Source organism: Xenopus tropicalis, chromosome 6, assembly GCF_000004195.4.
Source record: "Xenopus tropicalis strain Nigerian chromosome 6, UCB_Xtro_10.0, whole genome shotgun sequence".
NCBI lineage: Eukaryota > Metazoa > Chordata > Amphibia > Anura > Pipidae > Xenopus > Xenopus tropicalis.
In genome coordinates, this window is record NC_030682.2 from 41,891,041 (window position 1) to 41,914,000 (window position 22,960).

General features: G+C 38.3%; 1 protein-coding gene across 1 annotated transcript in view; it reads right to left on the reverse strand.

Moving 5' to 3' along the window:
• The window catches only part of skap2 (src kinase associated phosphoprotein 2), a 148,710-nt gene that overhangs the window by 18,399 nt on the left and 107,351 nt on the right, over positions 1–22,960 (reverse strand). Inside the window, 2 exon segments of the mRNA NM_001114212.1 lie at positions 8,924–9,036; positions 19,777–19,848. Coding sequence (NP_001107684.1) covers positions 8,924–9,036; positions 19,777–19,848 — 185 coding nt within the window.

The following is a 22,960-nucleotide window of genomic DNA, read 5'->3' on the forward strand; positions in this document are numbered from 1 at the left end:
TGTTTATAAAAGCTGCAGCCGCTGACAAAATGTTTTTATTAAGTGAAAAATAATATAAGTAACTTAATACAAAGATTATATATGTTACATGTATTCATAAACAGTGTCTTTATGAATTATGTATGAGTAATGTATACTAAATACATTCTCTTATCGAGCCTGACTTTTTCCCCCATTGGAAGGGGTGTCGTGAATACACGCTGCTGTTAAGTACAAATAATGTATTTGCAAGAATTTAAGGGTTTCAAGTGGCCTAACCCTGTGATATTCTCCAACTGAGTGAGGAACCCATTTATCATTTGCACATATTCTTTGCTCAGAGCTATTCCCTCCTGTATTGTACTGTATGTTGTACTGAAAGGAAATGCTCTGTGTGCTCTGTCAGAACTGTTACTGATGCATTCAACCTTAAGCGCACAATAATTACTTGTAACAACTTATCAGCAGCACCATTTTCTAATGATTCATTTCAGTAGATGGCTGACATCTGATGAAAAGACTTTGGACGGCAGTATTGAAAGAGTGAGGACACCTCTTCATGTTGGCCACTAGGTGGTGTAGAACATAGTAAAATGCTTTACAACTTCACATGCAATGAGGCAAGTTGGTTTGATCTGCAAAAAACCTTGTGTGGGGTCATGTAGAAGCACATTGTTGTATCCAGTTTAGGTTCAAGAAAAAATGCGTTGTGTTATTTTTTTTATATTTTTTTCTCACAGTCTGGCAAGCAAGTTCAAGTTGTAGTCATAGTGATTGTACTTACCATTGGTTATGGAGTTTCTGAAAAGTAGGTAAAAGATGGTCAAAGTTACGGCATTCATTAGCCAGAAGTATCACAACTGCATTGTGTAAGAAAGGGATCCCCAAGCTTTTTTACCGGTGAGCCACACTCAGATGTAAGGAGTGTTGGTGAGCCACACAAGCATGAACAAAGTTCAGTGGGGATGCCAAAGATGAACTGTAATTGGCTATTTGGCAGCCCCATGTGGATTGCTAGCCTCAGGAGGCTCTGCTTGGAGTAAAACTGTGTCTCTGTGCCGTCAAGCCACAAATGTAAAAATGTTCACCTACTTTAAGGTCACTGGGAGCAACATCAAAGGGGGTGGCGAGCAACATGTTACTCACAAGCTACTGGTTGGGGTTCACTGGTGCAATTTATCCTCTAATATATAAGGGAAAACATGGACTGCCTTAAAGGCCACAGCATGTCACCTTCATATTGCACACTATGGTGCTAAACTACTTCTCTCCAGTTAAACTACAGATCCCAGAATTCTCCAGCTGCTAAGAACTTGGTAGGAAACACAAGGATATGTATGAAATTACAATTTTCTATGCTTGCTCAATATATTTGGAACAAGGTATCTCTCAGCCACTGGGTGGCTTTGAATAGCATATATTTTTAAACCAGATCTATGCTTTTATTGTTTAGTAATAGACTGATCAACTCTAATTGCTTCTTGTTTGATACTGGTAATACCAGAGGTACCCAAGTTTGTGAATCAGCCCCAGTATGAGAAAGAGAAGGTAAAGCACAAAGACAGAACAAGCCCTTTTAATTAATTAAGCACAGGCCTTTTAATTAATCCATTTACTACTATTTAAGCTTAGGCATAGAATTAAATATATAATTCAACTGTCTATTTACCTTGTATAAAAGGGACTCCAACAAGCTTTTGTAGGAAGCCAACAACATAGGTGGTGTCTAGTTACAAGGCTCAGGCGAAGAAAAAAAAGTATGTTTTACAAATAAATGCGCCCTTCCTCCAGTTTTCCCCCGATTGTAGCTTAGTAAGTATGGTACACAACTCTGTAAACTATAACAGTTTGATATGTTATCATCTAGTAAGCAGTTTGCCTTGCAGATCAGCTGTTACAATTTGATATATTAGTTGCTGCCATTTCTCACCAGCTCTTCTTGACCCTCACCTAATGCAGGGAAACATGCCCCACCCTTACCCCCAAATGGCCAAATAAATATATTCACTAGATGCACTAACTTGGCAGCCATTTTTTTCTTTGTTCTTCTTTTCTTGAAAAAAGCTGAAATTACAGTAATACACAAATGTATTTTCTGCTTGTCAATAACCCCATTTGCTTTAAAAAAAAATGTCCTGAGGTATATCCTGCAAGTGTATCTTAAAGTGCATCCTGTCTGCAATGTGCACGACCATGACTAATGACTCTCTGAAGCAGATACGTTTTGAAATCCTATTTAAAACATAGAATTGTCCCTCTTCCTGCTCCCTGTAAGATTTCTTCTAGCTCATTCAGCACACATTTCCCTTCCCCTTACCATCTCACTTCATACTGATAAAAATTACAAACAAAATTTCCACACAAATTTGTTACAAGGAGGAACCTTACGGTTTCTTGGACTTACTGGCCATAATACTACATGACGAAACTTTTTATGACCCTTTGATAAGCTACATTGATGCTGTCCCATGTCCCAGTCACTGGAGATCCTTTATAAATTCTGCGCCAGGTTTAATGCTACATCAGCAGTTTAGTGGTGAGCGACCACACAGAAAGATGGGCCAACACTACTCAGCTCTATCCCCTAGTGTCATGCAAGTTTCCCATAGCCAAAAAAAGTGGGGAGGGTGAGTGTTGGGGGTGATGGGTTCCAATCACTGAAGCAGAATAGAAGTCATCACAAACATAAGTTGCTTCCACATCAGCGTGTGTTTCTCCCTTCACAGATATTCAATGGGAGTTTATACTTATAAAGTTCATATTTCCGAAGCCATTGCAGATACAGGTATTGGATTCATTATTCAGAAAGTTTAGAATTACAGCAAGGCCAACTGATTTCCCTTTTCTCCGTAATAAGAAAACAGTAACATGACTTTATCCCAACTAAGATATAATTTATCTTTATAAGAGGCAAAACAATCCTACTAATGATTTTTTTTTTAGTAAATTTAAAGTATGGAGATCCAAGTTAAAGAAAGACCTTGAGCATTCTAGATAACAGGTCGTATACCTATACTAGGAAATGTAGTTTTCTGAGATATTTCTATGCGGAAGCACTGAAACCCACAATTATTTTTTATTGTGACATTGTTTTATGTTACATGCCTTGATGCTGCCCTACTTATTTCACTCCTGTCACACTGAGCAATAGGACTGAGCAGGGAAGAGGCAAGAGACACTTCCAGCTTCAGTAAAATAAGCTTTTGCCTTCAGCAGCATAACAATGTGGTGCCCCCCACACACAAAGCGTGCACTGCAAACTATGTGCATCCCCCTCGGTGCCTTCGTGCGTCTGCTCACAAAAGAAGAGGGTGCACAAGTAGAAAAGTGCCTTCATACCTGGTCCTTGCCTAGGCCAAATAGCACTCAGGTTCTACAGTATATATGCAGTGCAAAACTGCTCATATCATGAAATCTAGAAAAACAATGCTATGAAAATTTCCAAAGTGGTTACAATTACTGTGAGCAATTTTACACTGGTATAGGGTACCAGCTTTTGATTTGGCCCATTCTTCTAGGCAGGTTTGCCTTCTGCTGTACATGTTACTCAGAGTCAAGAATACATTTGCAAGGCACTGTATCGTTCTCATAGAATTATTGCTTCTGGATGCATTTTCTGGTATAGGTTGAGGACTTTGTACACACAGTACCTGCTAATGAAACAAATGTGTGTTTGACAGCTTTAATTTAAGGTTTTTCTTTAAAGACACCATATGGATATCCTGTAATTATTCTACTATGGGAAATTAGTAGCTCCACCGCTTATTGTGCTATAGTTACTATAACATTTGTGTTAAATAATTATAAAAGTATAATTTATAAAGATACAGTAAAACAAATCATATAATTAAGCAACAAAGCATGTCATCAATTACATATTTATTTCATATGCATGGTTATAAAACTTTAGACAATAGTCCAGATTGGTGGGGGTACTAGAAGCCCTGGTGTCCATACATAGCCCACAAGGCTTCTTTGTATAAAACCATATGTGTTTAAGAGATAATAAATCTGATACTGGACTACTCTTGTCCACATAATATATCTTCATTTTTTGGGTGTGTTTAGGCATTCCCTGCAAGCAATCTGCACATTTTTCATAGGGTAATGATATCAGCAAATCCATGTTATATAATCGGCTGCAGCTGTTTTATTAAACTGTGACTGGGACTAACAGAGAAGCACATGCAATACGTACAGCAATGCTGACAGTAATGAAATGTAAATCTGCTAAGCAGATTTTGCAGGGTATGGCTGGAGCCCTGTCACCATGTCTGCTACACCATAATTTTCCTGGTTTAAACTACATTAATAATCCAGATTTTTGCAAAGTGGAAATATAGTGTGGTAATATGAATGATTGTGTAAGATCTGCCCTGACATATATGAAAACCCAAGAGGAAGACTGACTGCAGGTTTCTGAAAGCTCTTCTGAGCAGGTCCGGACTGGCAATCTGGATTCTGGAAAATGCCAGAGGGGCTGCTGTAAGATGCCATAGACAGTCACTATTTATTGGGCTGGTGGGGGGCTGTGTGGGCCTCTGCATACTTGAAGGGCCTATTTTGAATCCCAGTACAGACCTGGTTACGAGAAAAGGGTATTTAGAACACTAAACACTAAACATTTTGAGACAGGGATTTGTTTGGAAGCTCTATGGCTACAAGTATGTGGGCACCCCTTCTAATGGCAGTTTCAGCAGGATAATAACCTTGTGCACAATGTAAGATCCATACAGAATCGGGTTGCAGAGATGGGAGTGGAAGAACTTAACTGGTCTGGCTTAAAGTGATACTGACACTAAAAAATTAGTATTCAAAATTAATTTGCATTAAAAGTTGCCTATAGGTCATGTTGATTGTTTTTGGCTGATAGGGCTGCTTGTGTAAGTAATTGTTACTGAAAGTTCCTAAACCTGACGGATTTTCTAGATGTGCCCCAGCATTTTCAAGGGTTCTGGTAACCATAGCCTAACTTCAACAGAACTAAACACTTGTGGAATACTGACTGCAAGCCTGATCTGAACCCTAGCACCCTATTGCCAACAAAGCCCACCACTAATGTTCCAGCATCTAGTGAAAATCCTTTCCAGAAGAGCATAACCTAAAGCCTCTTAGAAAGGACCAATGTTCTATTAGTAGCCTTGCTTTTGGAACGAGATGTTGGGCAGACAGGTGCATATATACTTTTGTCCATACAGTTTATATATGTAAATCAGCAATATAAGATTGCTCATGTATTTAATATGTTTTCATGTTTCATACATGCCTTGAAACCTATAACAGTCAAATGTAAATGCTGGCGCTGAACTAATGTGCCTTGTTGCATTAAGAATTCATCCCTGTGGATTCTATATCTGTCACACTATAACCCTTGGTAATATGTTGGATAATTCTAATTGTTATGGTCTAGTAACGCTGCTTTGGAAGGTATATGTCCCTGTAAATGAAAGACCATCATATGATGCCTTTATTGCTGGGGTGCTGTATGAAGTGAGCTGAGGAACTTGCCTCAGGCGGCAGCACCCCTAGAGTTACCAGGGGCAGCAAAAATTCACTATGGTAACTTATAGAGCCGAAATTCTGATTTTGAAATGAAATTTCAGCTTCTTTAATACTGAGAGCACTATTGCCCCTCCCCCCTTGCCCCCCTCTGATGCAATAAAACTAAGCACAGAGGGGGGAGGGGGAAGAGGCACTAGGGGCCAAAATGCCCCTGCTTTATTGCACAAAAAGCAATTATAATACCGGGAGCATCTCTATAGTTTTTTTCACAAACTGCAATGAGAGGTACTATAAATCTATGCCAGCATAGATATTCATCTGTACTAAGCACAATTCTGCTGAAAAATGGTTCTGATGGTCCTTTAAAAGTAACAGATGAGGCCCATTTATACCAATCTATATTTTCACTGCTCTGTCGTTTAAAATGCTTGACTTGAAACTTTTTGTAATAAACCCCTCTTAAGCATCTCTATCCCAGTGTGCACAATTCCAGTTTCTACATCAGTATCCACATTCCTTTCCCATCAAATGGTTCCGAAGCAGTGCTATGTCTTTGCTTCCCTTTATCTTGCCTATAGATAGCATCTGGGAGACAACTTATGGCACATTAGCAGTGACTGATTAACACTAATGATAGGCCTTTGCATTTTGAGGTACTTTACTGCTTGATAAGCCTAGAACGGTTATTTCCTTTCCAACTTTATAAGTCTCGGACTAAAAATCTATCAGCTTTAATGCCTGATAAATCTAAAGCTACTGGACCTGATGCACTTGACTGTTTTAGAAATATTATCTCTTAAATAGTCAGATATTTCATTGGTTATAGGTTTATAGGGTCCTTTAAGCCAGATAACTTTAGACCAGAGAGTCCATAAAGTGCCTTACTGCATGATAAATATGAACCCTGTGAATATTAAGGTATTTTAGAAAAAAATTGCTGTGTTTGGCTGTACTTTAATGATTTTTAACTTTTAGCTTTATACTTGGTTGTATTTTTAGCACTCTTTAACTTGTGTAATGATATTTTGGCCTACAAATGCATTTTGGAGAACATGGGTTGTACTCCAGACCCCTGACACCCAAGGATGCAGCCATTCTTATGCTGGCGGTTATGTGTACTACCATTGAGCTGCATATTTAAGAAAAAAATAACCACAACAAAACTCGTGGGACTTTTCTTCTCAAATGCTAGCTTATTTAAGAAAAAACACAACAGAATATTCCCCCACACTTGCGAGTCAGATTGCTTCATTCATTTTCAATGAGACTATTAAAATTGAATGTTTTAATAAACTGGTTAGATAAATAATTACAGAAAATTCTCATTGACTTCCCTTGAACCCCGCCAATTTTTTTCTGGCGACTTTTTGCCGATTTTGTTGAATTTTGATAAATCAACCCCTTATAATTTGTGCTACAGGTTCTTTAAAAATAACCTTCATTAACAGAATAGGACTATATATACTGTAGTAAATCAATAAAATATTTACTATTAGCACTGTTCCTTTTAGAAAGTAGTAGTAGCAGCAGCAATGGAAGGTAAAAAATATATGGGTAACCCTGAAAATGTTTACAAACACTGGCAGGCATGGTTAAACAATTATGGAAGTGCATTCACTAAAGTATGAATCTAACCAAGATAGCTTGATACGATGTACAAATGTAGTTAATTAAGTCAAGTGTAAAAACTTACTATAAATGCGACCCTAACACTGGTTATTATTCTATTCATCTGATTTACGTGCAAATTTATCCTATTGTTTAATAAATAATAACAACCAAGAATTGCATCTATTTTGTACATCTGCAACTTATCTTTGTAATGTTCTTGAAAGATAAAGTCTGAAAATCGTATGTAACAGCATTTTTTATGTTTAAAAAAATCAATAAAAATATTTACATTAAAAAAAAAAAAATCTGTTCAATACCAATACCAAACCATAATGGAACCTAAATTACATATTCAGATTTAAGAATTTGTATTTTTTCTAAAAAAAAATTGCCTAATCTAAATATCCCTGTTCTGTTTTCAAGTGCATTAAAGTCTCCAGCTGAACATTAAGGGGTAAATTTATCAAAATGTGAGATTAGAGTTCACCACAGAAAAACTCACCCACGTTCTATTCATTCCTATGGGATTTTCAGAAGCGTATTTATCAAGGGGGAAATCTAGAACTCACCATTTGATAAACACACTTCTAAAAATCCCATAAAAATGAATAAAACATGGGTAAGTTTTTATATATAAACCTCTAAACTCACATTTTGATAAATCTGCCCCTATGGTTTCGGCCGAATCTGAACCCTGCAAAAATGTGTTGTGTGACTGAATCTGGGATTTGGCCCACAACTAATTTACTTGCTCTCTGTTGTTAAAAAATGTATTTGTATATTTATGCCCAATTTAGTAGAATGCTTATCATATGCTAGATATTTTATATTCTTTTCAAATACAGGGACTAAAGCAATATAGAAGAGTTTCCTAAAAAAAACACCATGGTGGCTGCTGTGCTGTTTCATTGAAATTTATTATTTAAAGATGCAGTCTTTAAAGAAACATCAACACCAAAAACTGAAAGTGTATGAAAGTAATGTAGTGTTTATTGAAATAGGGCTAAATGGCACAGGTTACATAGCAAATAACAGATACAATCTCTAAAATATCATTGGATTCCACAGAGCGTATCTGTTATATGCTATGTAACCTGTACCTTTTCTTTATTTTCCATTCTGAATGGCTGCCCCTATAGTTACACAGCAACTTGTTTATATAAACTTTAGTTGGGTTTCTGAAGCAAACACACAACCTTTACCAGTGCAAGGCAACAGTAAATTATATTTTAATTATTTGAAAATACTTTTATTATTGGTGTTACTGTTCCTTTACCTATGCCACTACCCAACTGACTATTTCCATTGCCAATAGACCATGCCCAAATGCCCAGATGTATTGTGTAGGATTATCACATAAGACAGGAGAAGAAACAGAGGAAACACACTTGCTGCATTCTGCTTCTAGAGGAATGTCTGTTTAACATAGTGATCTGAATTGACCTGAAAAGTGTTTGTATTTAAAAAAAATCCTAATCATCCTGATCTAGTAAGAAAAGGAAGTATAATGTAAAATACAGTAATAGGCAATGTGGGCATTCCTCCTCCAATAATTGTTTCTTGCTCCTGGAACCTAGCCACAACCTAAGACATGCATAAACACACTTTAAAGTTGATTCCTGTTATTAGATTATGTTTTCAAATTTAATTGTGTTTCAGTGGCAAAGCAATTTGTTATTGTGACCCTAAGGACAATATATTGAAGGCATAGTATTCAAGATGGTACAGAGCCTTTGCTGAAGATGGAAATGTTTCCCCTCTCATGATTCAGTACAAACAATAGCTGTCTCTTGGGATCCTGTCTATATAGCAGACAATCCTTGTAACCTACCTTGCTGAGAATATAGATCGTATCACCGTGTTTAAATGAAAGTTCATCTGGGTGATCTCCAGTGCAATCCCATAGGCCTCTGTAGAAATTGGCATAATCAGTATTTTCTTTTCCTAAAATGAAGAGAGCAGATGTGACAAAAAGACAGAAAGTTGGCCTTTACTAATTCAGCATTTTGTAGGAAGTATAGGAAAGTGGGGGGCAATAAGCTGTTATATTGCTATAGTGCTTTTTATTCAGTGATGAGCAAATTTTTTCGCCAGCAAACTTCCGCATTTCGCCATTGGTGAATTGTTTTGCAAAACTACAGCGAAAATTTGAAACGGAAAGATTAGTCGCTCGTCAAAATGGGTGCAGTTGCGTCAAAATGGGCACGGTCGTGGCAAAAAAAGATGCACACAATGAAATAAAAACGCGGGGGACAAAAAAAGACGCAGGTGACAAAATAAGATCTGCATTTCACAGATTTTTCGCCGTTCGCAAATTTTCCATTTGTTTTGTGAAATGGGAAAAATTTGCTCATCACTAATGTAGAGGGTTGGTTATGAAATTACAATAGAGAATTAGCACAGACGTACATAACAGGTGCAAGAATAAGATGGGCATTTGGAAAGTACACATTGATTTAAAATAGTAAATACAGACAGTAAATATGTGCACAGCTGGGGGCAGGTTGTATTACATTTGCCTTTCAGGGCTCTGTCCCAGTTATTGCACTATGAGCCCATGCACTAGTCTTACCCCCTGACTGGCTAAAGGGAATATACACGTCAGTCTTTAAAAGCATTTTCTGTGGGTTTAAAGGGCACTGCATTGGCTTAGAGCTCATTTTCTAACATAAGTGCAGTTGTCAGTAGCATCCAATCAGCAATTTGATCAATCTACTAAAAGTAAGGGGATAAAAGCAGAGCTCTGACTGGTCCTTATGGATAATAAGCTCCCATCCAGCACGTGGGGTTTAAGTGCTGCACTAAAGAGCCAACTCCCTTCATGGTGTGTTTGTACTACACGGAAAGTGCTGCTTTCGAATGGATACATTTTAAAATAATTGTTTCCCACTGATGGCAGATTTCTTTGTTTAGTCAGCTGGAAGAGCTACACATCTTGATTTTTATTACAAACCCATATATCAACTTTAAATATAAATACAGCAAGCTCTGCTTTCAAATTCCATTCATTACTACCAAGCTTGGGTTTTTGCCTGTTACTAACCTGTGGCATATAAGCTATTGTAGCATTATGGGCGTTATTTATCAATGGTTGTATTTTTTCCCTTTTATTGTGCGTATGTGTGTGTATGTGCATCTGTCAAATTGTGTGTAGTGTGTGCTGTGAATGTTAGAAAGCTCCCCCACCCCCAGCTGTGTTCTGCCATGAGGCAAGGGGAGAACCTCACATCAGACAGCAGTGAGTGCCCCTCAAGTTACCAGGGGCGGCAAAACCCACTCCAAGCAACTTTAAGAGTTGTATTTATGGATATTAAAGCAGAAATGTGGCTATTCTAGTGCAGAACCTGCAATTGCACCCTATGCTCAAACGACCACCCCTGGACCCTCTCTAGTGAAGGAAAAGTAAACAATGGGGGGGCAGCATCACCTTAGGGTGGTTCATGGGCTACAATCACCTCTGCTTACCCCCCAAAAATGTGTGTGTGTTAGTGTAAAAGTAAATCAGGAGAACTAAAAATTAAAGAAGTAGGGCAACTGACTCTCAATAAACTGTATATATGCAATAGAAATTTCACAATACATGGCGGATAAGTAATCCATTCAGATTTTCATTAGATGTCCCATTTACAAGTGCAATCGGCATCAGAATGTAATTATCAGCCCTGTAGCAACAGCTTCTATCACAGGGAAACCTCTTTTTCTTCTAGATAATTTTAATGACCCCATAATCTTGGCTTCTCAACAACTGCCTATTAGTACACTATAGAATAGTTTAGATTAATAAATTGGACTGCACCCAACAGCTGAAGACATCTAATGTTGGACATCCATGACTTATTTTTTCCTCTGTGATCTGATCCTTATATTTTTGTTTGCATAAGCTGCTATATGGCTTTCCATGGCTGATGTAAATCTGAAAACTGTACCATGTTCATGTACTTATATGATAACTATGGCTGCTATATAAGTGCCTTAAAAAGCAGCATGGCAGCTGAAACATACATGTATAAATACTGATAGCATAGAAAGTCATATTCTGTATATTTTACTGTTGTAACTCTGACATTAACTACTGATATTTTGTTCCTTATTCAGACAATCGCCCTTTCTCTATATGACTGATTTGCTGCTTATTATAAGTTAGTGAAGCATTTCTGAAGAACATCTGCATATTGCAACTTACAAGTATAAAATATAAACAGGCCACATATGGACCCAGTTCCGCAGTAATTACTCCACCCTTCAGGTGCCAGTTTAAAATGTAAGGGCATTGTACAATCACATAGGAAAACATGGTGTCTTTATCCCCCCCTGAAATAATATTTCTGGCCCCTGTCAACAGTTGTCACCCATGATTCAACTTAAGCAAGCAATATGGCAGCTCCTAGTCATGTAAAAATGTAGTTATGCACAGAAAAAAATGAACTGTGCATATAATAAACTACTGTATGTCCTCAGACTAAATGTCTATTTACTGCAAGGGAAAACTGAATGAAGATAAGCAATGCTTATTAATATGATTTATTACCCTTTGATCCTTTGGGACCTTGGTTATTATTAGATATAAGCAAAATGATTTGGCAAGTTCTAAAAAATGTTGTGTTGCAAATATAATGTTAAAAGAGGTATTTCTGGTGCGGAATGAAGGGATTCCTCACATGGTATGTGGTGATGAGCGAATTTTTTCCGCAGGCATGGATTTGCAGCAAATTTTGGCATTTCACTATTGGTAAGTTGTTTCGCAAAACTTACACAAAATTTTCCCCCCAAAATTTGCAGTTGTGTCAAAAAAGATGCGGTCATGTCAAAAAAGGGTGTGGTTGCGTTAAAAAAGGCGCAGTCATGGCCAAAAAGTTGTGCGCATCAAAAATCTTTGCACGCGTCAAAAATGACACACAACACCCACGCAATGCAAATTTTTCACCATTTTGCGAATTTTTCCATAGTTTCATGAATTTTACAGCATAGCGCAACAGGACAGATTTGTACTTTACTAATGGTATGTAATTAATATAGATCCTTCTCCCTCCTGTGCCTGTGTATGCCACCAAGTGACTGTTGTATGCCACCAAGTGACTAGTTCTAGCTGAAAAGGTGTCAGGCCACTTACTTTACATTACAACAAATTAAATATCAGTGGTCTAAAGAACTATCTGAAATGAAGAGCCAGTTATGCAATCCAGTTTAGTCCTGCTGAATCATGCCTGTGTCTGGGGAAAAATCATTTATAGGGATAGGGTAGAGCAAATGTGCAAAGTGGGTTTGGGAGCAAGCGACTGAGGCAAGGGGACCTGAAGGGGTCTCTTCTTTCATTTCACCTGCAAAAATTTGTTATTACAAGTTTACCCTTATAAATACTCTGCATGAATGTATCTTACCTTTGTTTATGGACATAAATATATTGTATAATAAAAAAGGCCAAACTACAAATCCACCTGCACACTGTTTTCCTTATCCATGAAACATTTTGAAGGATTGCAAGTAACACGCCAAAGTAAAATAGTAAGATAAAAGAATGGCAAAACAGTGATCAGTGTTCATTGTCATAGGACCTTCCCCCCCCCATCTTAAGGCCCCCATCCCTTGGACCGTTTCGGCAGCTAATCGGCCCGGGTATGGGCAGAACAGAGCGGCCTGGCCGACCAATATCTGGCCTGAAATTGGCCAGATCTCGATCGGCCAGGTTAGAAAATCCAGTCGGATCGGGGACCGTATCGGCTCGTTGATGCGGTCCCCGAACCGACTGCCCCATAACCTTAAATGTAATCCGATCGTTTGGCCCCAGGGCCCAATTTGTTAAATAAAAATCAAAATCAATATTTATAACTGTCCAATATTTATGTGCAAGTCAGAAAAAACTCAACCCGACCCTAACCCTCAAAATGTTGCCACTGTAGGACCCGCACCTGTATGAGCGACACTCTGCACGCTACTTCTGAGCACACATTAGGTTCCAAGACAGGGAAACTTTGGGAGCAGAGGAAGAGTGTACTTCTCCAATCTGACTCACTCCCAACCCAAACCATCAATGGTTACCCAAATTTCAACCCTAACCTCCCTGACCTAAAGGTAAACCTTCTGGTTACAGGTCAACCCACATGTCATTACTGTCTAAGCCTCAAGAATTTGCTATTTTTGCTATCTCAGACCATCCAAATGAACAACTAGTCTGGGTGTGTCCTATAGAAGACTATGAACACTGATAAAAAATAATGGAGTTTATTTTTTTTTTTGGTAGATTTGTTCAATATCAATACATTCATTAATAAATCAATCCCTATGTCTTATACCTATTAGTGTTATAATGGAATCAACTAATTAAGTAAAAAAAATGTGGTCCAAAATGATTACAAGTTTAGAGATGTAATACGCATGAACCCACTGTAGCCACATTGTCCTGCCTTCCAAAATTTAACATGGAGGAACATTGTGATAATATAATTACAGACTCTACCAGACTGGCTTTCTCATTCTACTCCCTGCCTTGTTCTTTTGCTGTCATTCACTCTTCCCTGGCAGAGTACATCAGACAAAAGCAATATGTACATGTTCTCCCCTATTCATGTGCTTCAATCAATCCATTCTAGGCCCGTATCCTGTGTAAAGACAACAGGCAATCAGCGTTTGTTTGCGAGCATATCCTTGCAAAAGCAGAGTGACAATGAATGTGGTGATGAAACTGCCATACACACCATTAACTGATTGATTATTTAGCACTTGTCCTTTCCCAAGCACAGTAATACATTCTTCCCCCCATACAAGGGTTGAAATCAGTATTCAGCAGATACCCAGACACACCGCACCTCTTTGTGACCACAAAATGCACCTATGTTTGTATTTACTTGGCTTCTAGGGAGTTAGGCTTTAAGAGCAAGGTAACAATATTTTTGTGAAACAGATTGGCAGGAGAGCATGTGTAAGGCAATGGCAATCTGCATGATAATAGCACTGATTCATATTAATGGAAAGAGAAGGGAGGCAGAGATACTGTGGATCAGCTCTGCCGGGCTCAGTATGATCTTAGAACAGCAGGCTCAGTGGATTGCCCAGCACTCTGTAGCTCCCATTTGCATGTCATTAGCAAAATGTAAGCAGAATGCCGAGTTCACAGATAAATTAGCACAGGTTTAGTGGCTGCAAAGAGCCAGCAATTCTCCTCTTTAACTCATACAGCTCTTCCAATAAGCAATAGTTCTTTTCTCATCAGCAATTTGTTTATTGGCTAATGTTTTTTTTTCAAAACTGCAATGAAAACATTGGAAAATGAAATAGAAAAGCAATAGCTATGAAACAATTCTAATCAATATTAGAGTAAATCCAAAAGACTACTGGGAGTTCTACAAAGTGAGAAAATTTACAAAAGTGGAGTGAAGACAAATTTGGAGTCAAATTGCAGTAAAATGTTTAAGACCAGAAAAACATGAAATGCCAAATTATCATCATCTGAACTCCAATATTTTTTTTACTCCTCTCTACTCATCAATGTTTTTTTCTTTAAATCAAAATATTGGAGTAAAGCAATTTTACCAGTTTAAATCCATATTTCTGAATCTGACATTATTAACTCCGGCAAAAAACACCAGTTTCAATTTATTGTAAATTGTATGAGTAAACGTGTTACTTTTGATTAAGGGGTTGTTCATCTTAAAATGAACTTTTATTATGATGTAGAGAGCAATATCCTGAGGCAATTTTCAATTGGCCTTTGCTTTTTACTATTTGAGGTTTTTGAAGTATCTAGCTTTTTGTGCAGCAACTCTCAAGTTTGGAATTTCAGCAGCTATCTGGTTGCTAGGGACTAAGTTGCCCTAGTAACCAGGCAGTGGTTTGAATGAGAGACTAAATTATGAATAGGAGAGGGTCTGAATAGATAAGTAATAAAAAGTAACAATAACAATAAAATTGTAGCCTCACAGACCAAAAGGTTTTGGCTGCTGGGGGTCAGTGACCCCCTTTGAAAGCTAGAAAAATTCAGAAGGAGAAGGCAAATAATTCAAAAACTATACAAAATAAATAATGAATACTTAACTTAAAGGTGAACTACGCCCTTAAGTGGTGTTGTGGAATGGCAATAGAACTCTAAAGGTGGCCATACACGCACCGATATTATCGTACGAAACCTCGTTTCGTCCGATAATCGGTGCGTGTATGGCATGTCCGCGAGTCGACCGATATCGCAGGAAGCTGCTGATATCGGACAACTCGCCGATCGGACCAGTTTGAAAATTTTGATCGGGCGCCATAGAAGGCGCCTGACCAAAATTCTCCCTTCAGAGCTGAATCGGCAGAAGGAGGTAGAAATCCTATTGTTTCTATCTCCTTACCTGCCGATTCAGCCCTGAATGGTGTGTGGCGGATCTTACGATGTTTCGTGCGACCGATGGTCGTACGAAACATCGTCAGATCGCCACGTGTATGGCCACCTTAATTGATTAAGGTTTTTGTGAAATGTACATTCTTTTAGCTCCAGTTTAATGCCAATAATATATATTTTTTTTACCGAAAAACTTTTTTTCCCATTAGTGTGGTTTACTGAGATCACCACCAGGCCTGTAGAGTGCAGGGCAGGACAATAATTAATGGATCCTAACTAAAGTAAAAAATGCACATTTAAGGTAGCTCTATTATCTTTCTCTAGCCCCAATTATGTGTATTTTCATAAAATGCCACATTAAAGGAGAAGGAAAGGCTAATAAAGAGTTAATCTCAAGCTGAGGCATACCTTCAGTTGTCTCAATAGTGCCCTTAAGTCTCCCCATATTTCACCTGTTCAGATGATCAGAAGCCAAACAGGAAGAAAAAACGTTGAGCTGTGTAAAGAAAGTTCCCATAATGCTTAGTGTGTAAGACTATGAGGAAGCTTCCTGCTGATTGGCTCAGATCCACATTCCTAAGGGGGGATGGAGTGAGTTCTTAGCATTGTTGAGGTAGGGGGGAGCAGGAGAGAGCAGAGAGCTGTGTGTCTCTGGCACAGGAATTACAGGCATAACAAATCTTTTGACAGAGAAGTCAGTGCAGCGTTTCTGTGAGTGCTTATGGCTGTATTTACATAGACCTTTCCGATAAAGCTTACTTAGTTTTTACCTTTCTTTCTCCTTTAAGTTAAACTTAATGGAGTAGTTCTAACATGTTAGACCTGGTTAGGCACCACGGGGTGCATCTGATTTTTTGGCATAATATTCTTGGGCGCCAGTGCTTGCACCCGTGTGATTGATAGATGAGGCCTTTTGTGTTCAACTTTAATGTGTATGGCATTTTACTGTACACAAACTCACATAAAGTGAGTACCCATTTGTGTCTGTTAGTTACCCCTCCCATATAGATTGTAAGCTCTACGGGGCAGGGACCTCCTTCATCTTGTGTTTCTGACTCTTATTGCAACTGCACCTTGTATTATTGTATTTATTGTTGTACTTTGTATTTATCCATTATCTTTTGTATTTATCCATTATCTTTTGTATTTATCCATTATCTTTAACCCCCTGTCTGTATTAATGAATTCTACTGTACAGCGCTGCGTACATAAGTAGCGCTTTATAAATAAAGATATACATACATACAAAGAGGCTGTAAATGAGGCCCATGGTCACTTGACCTCCTGTTACTTTGTCTATCTAAAAGGGACATGTATTTATATAGCAGTAATGACAATTCCCAGCATTTTGCAGTACATTAAAGGCTCTTTTTTTTAATTTATGTGATTAACACGCATTTGGGACACTAGTTTGAGCGCACCCAAACAGATCTGCTAATTGATTCCATTATGTCTAGTCATATTCATGAGAGTTCAGAGCTGTGCTTTATTCCATTTATGTTTTAATGTGTTTTTTTAGAGGCAAAATTCACCATTTTCTTGTGCTTGACATGAATTCAAAACAGAATAAAAGAGAGGGCTGCACTTAGAACTGACTAAAAAACACATATAAAAACAATATATGCATTTTTTTTGTTCAGCATGTGTTGCATAAAAAGCCTATATATGAGAGCCCTAAAGCATCATAGGAGTTGTAGTCCAGCAACCCAAGCCATGCTACACATTTTCCAGGTCCTATATTGCCAGTGGCAGTACATACAAAATAAAATCTTCCAGCAAGGATTCTACCTGCTCAGTTGTACTTGACCCTCTCTTCTTGGTTCCAAATGATTATCCCTAAAGGCATTAACCTTTTTTAGTACCAATGGTCATCTCTTTTATCTATGCCAGGGGGCCCCAACCTTTTTTAGCCATGGGCCATATTTAACTATAGAAAGATTTAGAGAGCAACACGGGCATGAAAATAGTTCCTGGGGTTGCCCAATAAGGCTGTGATTGGCTATTTAGTAACCCCTATGTGGACTAGCAGCTTACAGGAGGCTCTGCCTGGCAGAACACCTGGTTTTTACACAACCAAAACTTGCCTCCAAGCCAGGATTGAAAAAATAAGCACCTGCTTTGAGGTCACTTGGAGCAACATCCAAGGGGTTGGTGAGCAACACGTGGCTCCTGAGCTACTGGTTGGGGATCACTGATCTATACTGACCATTGTCAAGTAGTTATAGCTCCAAGAGCTGTCTGGAATCATGCAATCTATGGCATCAGCACTATGTGGGTGCTGTAGATTCTACATTGAGAGGCACTGAAAGGGTTAAACAATTAACTCTGAACACTTAAACAGAACTATATCTGTCCTGCTTGATTAGAGGGTAATATTGGCAATCAAAATTAAATTAGTAATGTCACTATGTTCATTTCACTAAGATGACTGATAGTACTAGCAGTAGTAGCAATAAGCCTTGCAGGAATACTCACTTAAAGATAGCTCTAGGGTAAATACAAGAACATTTTGGGGCATCTTCCTATAGTTTTTTCTTTCTTCCCTATTAATAACATTGTCATCAGTCACCATTGTTACCTGTCAGGCGAGTAAAATACCAGTCAGGTGGCAGCCTTTTTTTCTTTATCTACTGTACTGAAACTGGAGTATCAAATTTCTCCATACAAATGTGGACTACAATTTACGTCATTTCAGTAGTGTCAGTTGTGTAAGTTTTTTGGTGCTATTACATAGTTACATAGGGTTGAAAAAAGACCAGAGACCATAAAGTTCAACCCTTCCCAGCACACACAACCTATACTTACCAGTCTATAGACTCACATACATAAACTATATATACAACCACTAGTACTAACTGTAGATATTACCACATCACTAGGAAGGGCATTCCACAACCTCACTGCCCTCACCGTGAAAAACCACCTACGCTGCTTCAAATGGAAGTTCCGTTCCTCTAATCTAAAGGGGTGGCCTCTGGTGCGTTGATCGTTTTTATTAATTTAATTTTGTTGGAATTTATAATGTCAAATTCAGAAAGATGGTGTTAAACTGATAAAATTGCTTTATTTTAACTTTTTGATGTAAAAATCATGTTTTGGAATAGAGTGGAGTAAAAAATAATGGCAGTTTTGACAATAGAATCCCTTTAAAGGGAATCAAAGGGTAAAGAAATGCTTCTAAGTGTTCTCAGTTTCACACAATGTACTTGCAGTGCGATTGTGACACATGATTTGGATACTTCCTTTATTCGAAACACAAAGCTAGCCTAAACACTTATGGCAACCTGTTCCTGCTTTCCTGTGTGGGTCCTGAAATCAACCCCTTGTTTCCTGTCCACATGTCATAGTAGGAGCGCACCGGAAACCTACTTCCTGTGCAAGGTCTCCATGTCCACCCTACTTCTGACAGGACAAGAGAAGTAATGTATATAGCACGTACGCTGAAGAGGGCATCCCAGACTGCATTTCCTTACAGGACACAGTTGAGATACGGCCACCTTGCCTTCGCATTACAGAGGTGTAAAGTCCTGATAAGACTCACATCTTCCATAAAAACTTTGGCAAACAATTTCTTGAAGTGCACAATCCTTCAATATTTTTTAAGACAACTGGAAATGCTTTGATGCTATTGCAGATTTCTACATCAATAATAGTCATTTATAAATCTATTTTCCATTTTGGTGATACGCCAATTAACACAGAGGCTCCTCACCAAGCTTCAAAAGAAAGCTAAATATTCTTTATTGCTTTGGTTTTTTAAGTATTGTTTCTTTTTTCCTGCTATTGCTTTCTGCTGTAATCATATGCAATGAAGATATGCATGGCCAACATTTAAACAGGCTGCAGATCAATTAGTGGTCTTAGGTTTATCTGATTTTTATCAAAGGAGACAGAACTGCGGGTCGATTGGCAGAGCCTGTGTCAAGTTGACCTTTTCAGAGACGTCTACATTGCCAGTCCCCTGGGCTACTTGTTGTCCCTTGTCAGCATTTGAATGGCAGAAGCCTGTTCTGTTCAAGCACAAAGTATACACAGATGTCTATATTACATTCTCATAGGTGTGACAGCGACTGCATGTTGTATCTATAAACTGTCCTTTAGCGGTGACACTTCCTCAATGATGATAAGCTAATTTATGCAACTAAATCTCCTTTGTGCAGAAATGAAAGCTAATTGAGTCATTACAAAGTAATTCAGGAAGGAATACCTTGTATAAATGGGCTTACTTTAGAAATCCTTCTCAAGTGTTTTTCATGCATCCTAAATGGTTCTAAGTAGTTTAGCTGCCACAGGATATCCAGCCAAACCAGACAACTTTTTAGGGACGTGAATAAATTAAAGAGACAACTCAAGAGACACATTCAATTTACCTGATGTATTATTCACAGGCACCGGAGTTGCTTTTGGGGTCTCTATTTCGGTCACAGGTTTCTCGCTTTCCTCTGAAAAAGTAAAAATATTTAATGAAAGGCAATTAGATTTGCAAATAACAGAGACTGTCATTAAATGAATACTGTACAGGACTTAATGACACCTAATAGTGAAATAATTACAGTGCGGGTAACCGTTTGCCAGGTTATTTAGGGAAAAACAACATTAGCCAATTGCTGACAACATTTGTTTTCTCTTGGGTGTTAGAATACATTGCTTCCTCCCTAGCCCCATTATACAAAGGAGGGGAAGTGGGCTACACAACAGGTAAAGTAGGAACAGCTGCAACACAAACATTTTCACAACAACCTGCCAATATGACTTAATCTGTTACTCTCATGTTGACTGATTACCCGGCTTCCCCTGTCCCATCAATCTTTGCTCTTTCTTGCGAAATTGTCAGCAAGATTGGCAACTTTCAAAAATGGAAACCACTAACTCATTTTGTTTTGCTTAGAGGAAGTGGCAATGTTTCTGGTCACTTGAAATCAATGGCCGGAAGCTATCATTGGAGCAAGAACAAGCACAGCAAATACTAAATCCTGCATAAAATAAAATGTATTTCTACAAATGAGGCTTCTGATGGAAATATATTAGTAGTCTCCAACAGAGACATACATTATGCCAAAATCCATGGATTTTTGAGGACAAATTAACACCTGCTTCTGAATTTAATGAGAGGGAAGCACTGAGTGGCAATAAAGGCTGGCAAAGTTATTGGAATTGGCTCAGTTTAGACTTTTCAAGATAAGAAGGACTTAAACACCAGGAGACAATGATATAAAAGTCTAAACTGAGCCAATATAAAAGTCTAAACTGAGCCAAAATATTGCATTTTTATTACATAGAAGCAAATGAGCACAAAGCATCTTCTGCAAGGATCATATTCATAGGGAAATTCCAGTTTAACATGATTTAGACACATACTTTCTGAACACCTAAAGATCTTACTGCTACAGAGGGATCACAAACATATCACATAAAGCCTTAATTCTCAACCTTCAACATTACAACAACCGCTCACCGACAAAAGAAAGGGCTTATGAACTATGCATGGGGTTTGGCTATAACAAGCAGGCCACTCTTTACCTTTTGCACTGGTCAGGTTTTCTATAGGATTTAAAAAACCACATACAAAACCAACCTGCTATTGTGCAGTGCTGTAGAATATGTTGGCTGTATATATAAGCACTAAAATAATGGGGAAATAGGGTTGATCTTGGGTGTAGTATACAAAGTGTAAGTTTTTAAATTGGTAAATTAGTAAGTAAATCCATTCATGGGCTTTCCATTCCGCACTTCAATCTGGCAGAAGGTAAGTACATGTGGCAGATAGAGATGCCACAAAAGTGCTGGACACAACAGCCAGCCAATGTGTGCAGGCCCAGTAGCAGCGCAGTAATTCTGGGATACAGTATTGTTCACTAAACAAGGAAAACAAGATTGAACAATGTGACCTATCACCTAACCAGATAAAGCATGAGGCCATGACTAATCTACGCATACATTACCAATACAGTGTAGCCATATGTGTGGGCAAATCAAGTAATATCCATCAGACTGACCTGCTTGCATGTTGTGCTTTGTGCTGTATGCAGATAGCATGTGTCCTCACAGGTCAAGCACCAGGCATTTAAAACGAGTTTGGATACAGTTATTGCAATTGTCCTTTAATTTATGAGGTATGAGAATTACGTACAGAGTAGAGTGGACGTTTACTTTTAAATAAGTCTCTTTAAAGCCTGCAACTGAACAGCACATTATTATTCTATTACATATCCTATTATATATTATTCTTATTATACCTGGCTATCTGTCTAAATGGACTGACTTTAAGACTTCAATTTTATTTATTTATTATGAGCTTTTCTTTTGAACCCCTCTACTATTCCTCTGCCATTTGGAAAATTAGCCTTTTAGCAATGAAATAGCATTTTAAATTTCAAACCTGGCAGCTCAGAACTAAACTTTTGGAAAGTAATTGTAAATTGGCTTAGATTACTACTCTCAACTGCATGCTAAAAGTGTATTTAAGGTGACCTAGGTTTAAGGTGCTGCCTTAAGAGTCAGAGTTATGTTTATTATTATTATGGTACCTCATAATAAATGATAATATATACAATAAGATAATGAGTAGCTTAACAATTATTTGTGAGCTGCCATCTAAACCTGTCTGTTCTATTTCAGTGCAAGCACTCTAAAGCATATATGTCAAACACAAGGCCCGGGGGCCAAATCCGGCCCCCCTGGCTGTTTTATGTGGCCCTTGGTGAGTGTGTCTGACCATCCAGCCTGATCAGTTTCCTCACATAGTAACTAAGACTAAGGGGTATATTTATCATGCTGTGTAAAAAGTGGAGTGAAGCATTACCAGTAATGTTGCCCAGGGCATCCAATCAGTAATCAGATTTCAATAGTAGCAAAGCATCTATTGGCTGCTATGAGCAACATCACCAGTAATGTCTTACTCCACTTTTTACACATTGTGATAAATATACCCCTTAGTATCTTACTAAGTATATTTATAAAAAATTTGGCCCGCGACTTAGCCTGTGTTTTAGATTTCGGCCCCCTTATGTGATTGAGTTTGACACCCCTGCTCTAAAGCCATAGCTTTATACAGTAGCTCACACCCAATTGGCCCATTCCTTGTATATGTTCAGCATTAGGGATGTAGCGAACCTCAAAAAAAAAGTTCACTAACCCGTTCGCGAACTTACGCCAAAAAGTGCGAATATTCGCAAACTTTGCGAACCCCATAGACTTCAATGGGAAGGCGAACTTTAAAACCTAGAAAAGCCATTTCTGCCCAGAAAACTGATTTTAAAGTTGTTTAAAGGGTGCCACGACCTGGACAGTGGCATGCAGGAAGGGGATCAAGGGCAAAAATTTCTCTGAAAAATACTTTGTTGACACAGCATTGCGTAAAACCGCAAAGGCAGCTGGCAGAACTAGCGGAAATACGCGGCGTTTTTTGCTATTTCGCACTATTAGCACCATGGAAACGGGATTTGCTGAAAAACGCCATGTGTGGCTTGTGCAGAGTTTTTAGGCCGAGATAAAACGCAGTGGAAAAATGCCACGCGAACCCAAATTGCGATCATACGCGAAAACTTTGCGAAC